At 33.9% G+C, this 9,147-nt stretch overlaps 1 protein-coding gene across 1 annotated transcript; it reads right to left on the reverse strand.

Annotated features, from left to right (window-relative positions):
* Positions 1-6,914: 6,914 nt before the first annotated feature.
* Positions 6,915-8,213, reverse strand: LOC110693735. Its single transcript, XM_021870909.1, has one exon. It carries the CDS (start codon positions 8,211-8,213, stop codon positions 6,915-6,917), a length of 1,299 nt encoding a protein of 432 aa, XP_021726601.1.
* Between the last annotated feature and the right edge of the window lie 934 nt (positions 8,214-9,147).

A 9,147-nucleotide genomic window follows, 5' to 3' on the forward strand; every position in this document is an offset into this window, starting at 1 on the left:
AGCAATAAATTTACAAAACTAACATTTCAAAACCGATTTATCATAAAAAAAAAATGTGAGAAAACCAAAATAAAACTGATTTTCAGAACATCTAAACCAAATACCTTAACCCCTAAAGTATAAAACAAATCACAATTAAAGAAGTAATCAGAAAACCTAAGAATTATGCAGTCTGGTGTAGCCCAAAACCATCTTGATAAATTCATTTCAAGATGCTTGTAAACAAATCACAAAGATGAGGCAAGTGCTTTCGTCTTTCATATCTCTAGGGTCCTAAAGCCACATACTGCCTGCATTCGCCATCAAGTTTGTCTATCATCATGCATATAGTGAAAAAGAGAGCTTTCAAATATCTCGAGTCCTAAGCCACTTACCTTTTGCCTTATTAACTGAGCGTGGAACTCTAATGACTTAAAAATGAACAAAAAAAAAATTGCATCAGAGTATTGCAGTCCAACCCATCCCATTCAATTCCCACTAAAGAATAATATTGCAATCCTAGCAATCCTATTTAATTCCCATAAAAGAATACCACGTTCTTACTAATCAATTCTATTTCATGTAGCTGAAACTACTATTCTCACAATTTTCCAATCTAAAAATCATCAATCAACTTGCAAATACACCTATGTATTCAACAAAGAAAATATTAGCACCTTAAAGCTTACAATTCAACAAATCAAATTTGATACCCATCACAAAATTATCACTTACTACAATTTTTATTATACAGGTGAGTTTTAAAAATTATACCAGGAACATCTAAGTATGCCCTACACTATAAAACAACACCAAAAACTTTAATTGAAAATGGGATATCAAGGAATCAGTTAAAACATAAACATACTTCTAGTGTCGAAACTCAGGTGGTGGATCAAGTAATGGACGGTTTCGAATCAAAAGGCGCGTATTCTGAACAGGAGAAGTTGTCCTGCCTTGACTAATTTGGTAAGTATAGGTGTAATTGTTGCACACTTGCTGCTGGGAGTATTTGATCTGCTTCAGATAAAAACATAGCAAATAACCATAATATAAATTATTAATGCAATAGGTTTATTTTTTTATTTTTAAGACAAGGGTATAAAATTAGGCACTAGATTAGGCCTCATGCCATGCAAGGTAAGTCTAATATTTATTATTATTTTTTAAAAAATAATTATATCGATGCCGTCAAAAAATCTGGTAAACCTAACGGAAAATTTTAAATTCTTTTATTTTCGTAACTAAAACATGCTATTAAGGGGTTTTAAGGGGCATTTTGGTCTTGAGTCTGATCTAAAATGAGGTTAGAATTGGAAAAATTTTGTTCGTAAATGGCTCATTTTTCATGGTAAAAATTACCTCAATTTGCATGAAACATGTAAAACGCGGCATTTTTTTTTATCATTTTTGTCAATTTTGACCTCATATTGGACTCAACGGATCAAAATGCTCCCCTAAACCTAAAAATAACATGTTTTGTGCACGAAAATTGAAATTTTTTTAACACCGTTATATTTATTTAATGGTTTTCTTGACGGCAGGTGATGAAAAACAATTTTTATTAGGTTCTTTGGTGGTAAAATAAAACTTTGAGAAGTTTTGATGGTAAAAAACAATTTCTTGATTTTTTTGGTGGTAAAAGTAAAAAAATTCTATTACTTTTTTAGCAAAATCTAATAAATATTACTCCATTTATCCGATAATTAAAAACTAAATGGAATAATATCTTAGGTAAATGTGTACAGAAGAATTATATACACCAAATAAAAAGCAATATTTTTGTCATAAAGTTAATACAAAAGATTTGGAATGATACTATTAAAATGGTATGAAATATTTTTTAAAAAATGATTAAAAAGGAAAGGATAGTTTTGGAGGGAAAAATCAGCATCATCAGGATGTGACATATGTCATTCTTGAGATATGTATTATTGATAACTATTGATATGATACTGTTTTATCACAAGATATATGAAAATAAGATCATACACCAGGATGTACCATGCGCATGGTGCACCCGGGTAAACAAAAAAAAGGCGGAAAGAACATACAATGCTTGACAAATTAAAGAACAATACCTATGTTTGTTTGACAAAGAACATACCTTTAATATGTCCTTTTGAGTGTGATAGAGTGTTCTTTGGGTATAACTATAGGTTCTTTACATTATTATTTATGTTAATTAACATATGTTGATTAAACATACATGTTTTTTGGGTTTCACTAGTATACAAAGTATGTTCTTTGAATTTGGCTCGTATGTTCTTTAAGTTAGTGACTCACAAATTTTATTTTTATTATCATATTTCACATTTAAATTACTTTACTATTGTATGTTCTTTGAGTTTGATCAATGTATGAAATATAAGCTCTTTAAATTATAAATTATGTATTTTTAATATAATTTATTTTGAAATTTTAAAATGAAATCTAAAATATTTTTAATTGAAAATAATAATAGAGAGAAAGAACTAAAATGATTATGGAAAGTTGAATTTTGTAAGAAAGAGGACTATTTTTTAGGGAAATGATATCTTTGGTAAATATCATTTTAGAGATGATCAACATTGGCCCAACCCGCAAACCCAGTTCAATCCGGCCCGAAAATAGGGTGAATTTGGGCAAGTTTAAAAATGCATTTAGTTAAAAAAATCCGAACTCGGCCCGAAAAAGGCCGAAAAACCCGCTACTTTTTTACGGGTTTGGGCATGAGAAATTAAGGCCCGACCTGGCTCGATTTTTTTTTATCACCTCTAGATTTTTTCCGTTAATGTGTAATTTTTCAAGAAATCTATATCTATACTTAGTATTTAAAAACTCAAATCTTCTCATATTACATTTCCCTTTATTCTTTTCCAACCCAATGTGCCACATGTCTTATAACATTTTTGATTTTTTTTAATACACCATCTTTCTTAACTTTTTCATTAAACACTTCATTTTTTATCTCCCTCTCTTCAATTCAAACCTTTTCTTTCCTCTTTTTAATTTAGTCCTTCCAACTTCATTTTTTCAAGTCTAATTTCGAATCAAAGTTTTTCAAGTCTAATTTAGTCCTTCCACCTTCATTTTTTTCAGGTGGGTTTAGGGTTTTGGGGGGCCAACTGTAGTGTGATACGGTGGGGGAGATGGTCGGTGATAATAGTTGTTTTGCGGGGGATGGCTGGTGCGTGTTGCAGGGGAAGTTTTCGTGGTGGTGGTGTCATGGAGAGACGCTGGTGCAAATCGAAGGTGCTGGTGGTGTGATGGAGCGGCGCCGCTATGAATTTTGTGTGTAGGGGGTAGTTTTGGTGGTGGTGGTGGTGTGATGTAGCAGCACCTCTGTGAATTGTGTGTCCAAGGGGTGGCTGGACCCTTAAACGGAAAACATAACAGAACATGGACGGATGTACCAAAACCTATATTTTGTGACTTTGGTGGGTACCAAAATAAAAATATATTTTAAACGGGTACGAAAATTCAATTAGGGTCATTTTCGAGGTATCAAAATTCAAAATTTCCTAAATTCTATCCAAATAGAATTCTAAACTAATTTTTTTTATTTTATGAAGTCTATTGAAAATATATCCAACGTGGCGCGACACTTAGCAAAAACTTAGAACGCCAAGTGTCGCTACCTCGTGGCCTCGCTAAAGTTTAGCTTTATATATTAGTTATATGATATATAAACCCGTATTTCTTAGTACAATGTGAGTTTCTCTAGGACCATAAAGGCTCGGTTCATTTCACCGTATTTTTGCTAATATGAAATTATTGTTATTGAACAAAAATTATTTTTGCTGAAATGAAATTATTTTTGCTGAATTTAAATTATTTTTACTGAACTGAAATTAATTTTACTAAACTTAAATTATTTTTAGTGGACTAAAATTATTTTTACTAAATCTCTATTAGAGTTTCTTCTTAAAGGTACTAATTTACTAACTGAAACTATCTTCACTGGCCTAAACTTATGTTTGCTGAACTAAAATTATTTTTTTTTTTAAGGTGAAGTGAATAAGGCCTAAATTTAAATAGATATTAATTAAGAAGTTTAGGAGATGAAAATATAAAGCTAAAAAAATAAATGAGGAAATAATTACATAAATAAAATAAAATTCTAACTTGGTATAATGTTTTTGAATTTCATTCAATAAATCATTCGCCCTCTAAAAAGGTTAAAGTATTTCTTACTTAAAATCCCTAGTGAACACTATGCAATAACAAAATATTGACGTTTAAAATAATATTAAAATGGCATCTTACACGTAAAAATAAAAAAAAAAATTATTCTAATACTACATTACCTTGTTGATGATATAATCATTTTTTAGATTATATAATTATCTTGTTGTGAGTTATTGATAGGCGTGTCTAGTACCTAACAAAAATAAACCTAACTGGACCACTACTATGTAGACGGGCAAGCAAGGGTCGGATCCCAATAAGAGACTATGGTTCAACTAATTAAATAGACTCAAGCAATTACTAAGCAAGTAACCAAATCAAATAAGTGAGAATCAATAACTAAAGAACTAATTAAAACGACTAAAACAAAACAATATGACAATTCAATGCTAAAAACATCCAAAATCAAGCATCACCACGAATACAATTAATGCAATAGTCGTTCTACCCCTAACACATAATTTAAATTGATTAAAGAGGAAAAGTAATCCCTAAATAATACCAATGGTCTCTCCCGAGTTATCAATGGCTTCTCTAATCACAATCAAACCTACTTCCGTGGAATCATGTAAATTAAAGACTTTAAGCACATTACTCTAACTTCCTAATCATCCATTCAACTACTCCCGTAATGAACTTCAAACCCTTAATTGATTTATTCAAATCCGTCAAAACCCAACTCCCGTTGCGATTAAAACAAAGGATTAATAACAATACTTATTATCCCTAATCTAGTATTGACATGAGCATAATCAATTAAGCAAATCAATTACAATTATCATTAGAGAATTTAAAGAAATAAATCATGCATTAATCATATTCAGGTTCCGCTAGATCTTGGAATAAAGAAACTACTCACATATATTAATGAAAGCAAAAACATTAATCAATGAAGAAAACATGATTAAAAGGCAATTAAAAGTAAAAGAGAAAGTAAAGATGAATACCAATTACTTGAATGAAGAAAAGTACCAATTGTTGATAAATAAAGATCAAAACTTGAAAGTGCAAATTAATCTAAATCTAGAGTGAATATTAGGGTTCTAATAGTGTTTAAAACTGCAAAAATAATAATTAAGTCTGTCTTAGTCGGGGTTTACAAAGGAATCGGTGACTAGAATATCTCACTTAGTGGTCACTTTGCACAATTTTATGTGGCGAGCTAAAAATGAGCCCGATCTCTCTCCATCCCCACTAATAATGATAACCCCCATTCTCACAACACTCGCGTGTTTAAAGGGTAATAATGTCGCTCAACCTAGTCAAAAGTCAACTCGAAATGTGACACATACTCCAGCATTTTGACAAAAGACTCGTTTCACATGAACACAATACTATGCACGATGGTCAGAAGTCTTTTTCAAGCTTGTAATGTAAGTCGGGTGAAAATGGGTAGGAAAAATTTGGAAAATGTAGGTAAATATAGTCCTTCAGGGAAGCCATCAAAAATGAACAATACACATCAAAATCCCATCGAACTAATTCACAAGAATACACACTCCAAACATAACTTGAATTAAGAGCAACTACCACCTTATTCACCCTACATAACAATTCATCGCACTATTCTTATTTTTGAAGCTCTTTTATTTATCATTCAAGAAGCTGAAATTTTTTTCTTATCTTTTTTCTTTTTTTTTTATAACAAACTATAAGAGCTTAAAAAATAGATCATATAGAAAAAATTTCGAGAACCTTCAAGCTTCAAATTAATCTTCTCCAAAACATCATCACAAACCATAGAGAATACCAAGATAGATGGCTCCCCCAAGCTAGACTTGGGATAAGTTACTAATTGGGGCCGATAGGTTAATTTTGTGACTTAGATGAAAAACATGGACAAGGCTACAACATGGGTAAGCAAGAAGGGGACAGGCGTTTCTAAATTCATCTGGAGGCTACCTAATGAACATGGCCTTTGTCCTCCTCATCGTGCATGTGCAATGTATCATGACACACTACTAAGAGTCTCAAGACCAAACTAAGATCAATGTCACACCAGGAACTGACCACACATGAATAAGTAATAAAGGCTCAAGCCTCACAGTTAACACAGTCAAGCTCCGGATTCATACACAGTTGTGTAAAGTTGATTTCCATTAGGCCAAGACAATCCAAAATCAAATCATGATCATTTAATCCGCATTGCGAGTCTTTCAATCAAAATTAAGCCAAAAACCTTTAAATCATCAAGGATAGGGGCACAGAGAAGTAGTTTACTAGCTATTCATCGTCATGATTTACAAAGTAACTGCCCAAAGCCAAAAGTAATCCCTCCCCCAAGCTAAACTTCACATTGTCCTCAATGTGAACATATATCGAATAAGAACGAGCAAAGGAAAAAGAAAACTAGGCCCTACTGACAGAGGAGGGATCATACCTAAGGGCGGAGCTGGGACCGCCCTCAAAATAACGTCGTATCATAACCCCAAGACACTAAAATAAATAAATAAATAAATATAGGGAAAATAAAATAAAATAAATAACGGAATGGGTTGCCTCCCATTTAGCGCTTGTTTAAGGTCTTTAGCTCGACCCTTCTTTAGTAGCTCAACCTGGGTCACCATACACAGAAGATACTCCATGGTATTGTTCATTAATATATTCACCTCCAAATGACTCTTTCAAATTAGAGTTGATGTGCCTTGTATCCGAATTTACTTTGATGTAGCTAAACCCATCATGTGGTGGAATATTGTCCTTTTTGCTCACAAGATTTCTATTAGAAACACACTTATCAACCCAAGGGTTAGTAGCATCGATTCTCAAACAAGTACCACCATCGAAAGTAAAATTATGGAGTCATTGAAAAGCTTAAACACAACTTGTTTATCTTGAGCTCTTATGGTCACTTGTCCCTTAGGAACATCTATTAGAGCTTCACTTGTAGCGAGAAAAGGGAGACCAAAGATGAGTGGGATCTTATGGTCTTCTTTCATATCCACTACAACAAAGTCAACAGGAAAAACAAGTTCACCAATCCCAACTAATACATCTTCAACTACACCCTTAGGGAGTCTAACAGTTCTATCAGCCATATGAAGAGATATAGGAGAGGGTTTAAGGTTTTTCAAACCTAATTTGTCATACACTAAAGAAGGCATTAAGTTAACACTAGCACCTAAATCACACAAGACCCTATCAAAATATGTTTCGTTTATCACACAAGGGATAGTAAAACTACCACGATCATGCAATTTAGGTGGTAAGCTATCATGTAAAAGATCAGAACATTTCTCCTTTAATACCAAACTTTCTAATTTCTTATCATTATGATCATGATCTAGAATTCCTTTCACAAAATTTAAAAATTGAGGCATTTGAATTACAAGATCGGAAAAAGGAATGGTAGCATATACCTTCATAAGAGTCTCAGAATACTTCCTAAAATGCTTATCGAGCACGACTTTTGATAATTTTTGCAGGAAAGGCATCGGTTCCTCATATGCTTGTGGAGAAACATATTTGTGACCTTCTCTCTCATGCTTCTCTGTTCTTGACTCCACATTGCACACTTTCTCTTCTAATCCACCCATAAACAATTCATCACTCTTCACGAAAATTGCATTGCATTGTTTCGTCTGGACTTTTGCTTGATCTTGAAGAGTTGTTAGATGACTCACTTGCTCTGAAAGTTGAGAAAGATGAGTCTCTATCCTCTTATTTTTAGCGGTGAGCAATTGGATTGAGTTTTCAAAGTACTCATTTTGCTTTGCTTGTAGCTCAAATTGCCTTGATATAAGCTCTTGTTGTTGAATTTGGGAGGTAGTAAAAGCCTTCATAATTGATTCAAGATCAATTTTTGACGTTTGGGGTGGTGGTAGTTGTGTGAATTGATGATTGAAAGGTGCCCTTGCTTGAAAAGCAGGTGGTGGTTGAGGATTCACTTGAGCCTGATTGTTCATATATGAGAACCCTTGATGATTTCTCCACCCTTCATCAAATGGCCTTGTGGAGGTTGTGGTATAAAAAGCATTAGCTTGCTCAATTGTCATTCCATCATAATTAGGTTGAAACTCCCGTGCAGTATGGCCTTGCAATCCACACATCTGACAAGTTTCCATCGAGGGTCGAGGGGACTCAACTTAGAGTTGATTGACTTTATGAGTTAGTGCCTGCACAGAACTAGTCAACATGGTTAGTGCATCAACATCATGTTTATTACCTGTGTTGATAGCATTTCATCCCCTTGGATGGTAATTATCATTATCCGCCATCTTCTCAATCAAATCTTTAGCATCGGTTGGGTTCTTCGTCATGATAGAACCTCCAGGCGCAGCATCAATGTATATGCGAAACTCATGGTTCAAACCATTATAGAACGTTTGGATCAACATCCACTCTGGAATACCATGGTGAGGGCATTGTCTCTGCAATCGCTTAAACCTTCTCCATGCCTCATATAGGGATTCGTCATTAGATTGATGGAAGGTAGATAGCTCGTTCCTTAATTTTGCGGTTTTCTCTTGCCCCAAGAATTTAACTAGGAAGGCCTTAGCAAGCTTGTCCCACGTATCAAAGGAACCAATACCTTCATCTCGTAGCCACTCCCTTGCCCTATCCCTTAGTGAAAAAGGGAAAAGGCGTAGTCTAATAGCATCATCAGTGACACCGTTGAGCTTCATAGTGTCACACTTCTCCAAGAAACTATCAATGTGAGTCACAGGGAAATCATTTGATGAGCCCGCAAAAGAATAATTGGAGATGAACTGAATGAATTGGGGCTTCAACTCAAAACTCTGAACGGTGACAGGCGGTCTAACAATACTGGAGAGAAATCCGGTTGTTGTATCCGGAATACCATACTCCAAAACAGATTTTGTTCCTGGGTCGACCATGTTTCTTATATTTCGATTTCTCCTCTTCTACCTCTTCGTCTTCTCGTAGTAGCTTCGATCTCAGAATCAAAAGGTGTTAAATCATCTGAACCTGAACTTCGAGTTTGCATGCAACAAAGAAACTAAAACGGGAGATCAAAGACACAAGGGACAATAGCCG

The sequence above is a fragment of the Chenopodium quinoa genome, unplaced genomic scaffold (genome assembly GCF_001683475.1).
Source record: "Chenopodium quinoa cultivar QQ74 unplaced genomic scaffold, ASM168347v1, whole genome shotgun sequence".
NCBI lineage: Eukaryota > Viridiplantae > Streptophyta > Magnoliopsida > Caryophyllales > Amaranthaceae > Chenopodium > Chenopodium quinoa.

Excerpts from the sequence above, each read along its gene's own strand:
- LOC110693735 (XM_021870909.1), bottom strand. The coding sequence starts at position 8,213 with ATGGAAACTTGTCAGATGTGTGGATTGCAAGGCCATACTGCACGGGAG.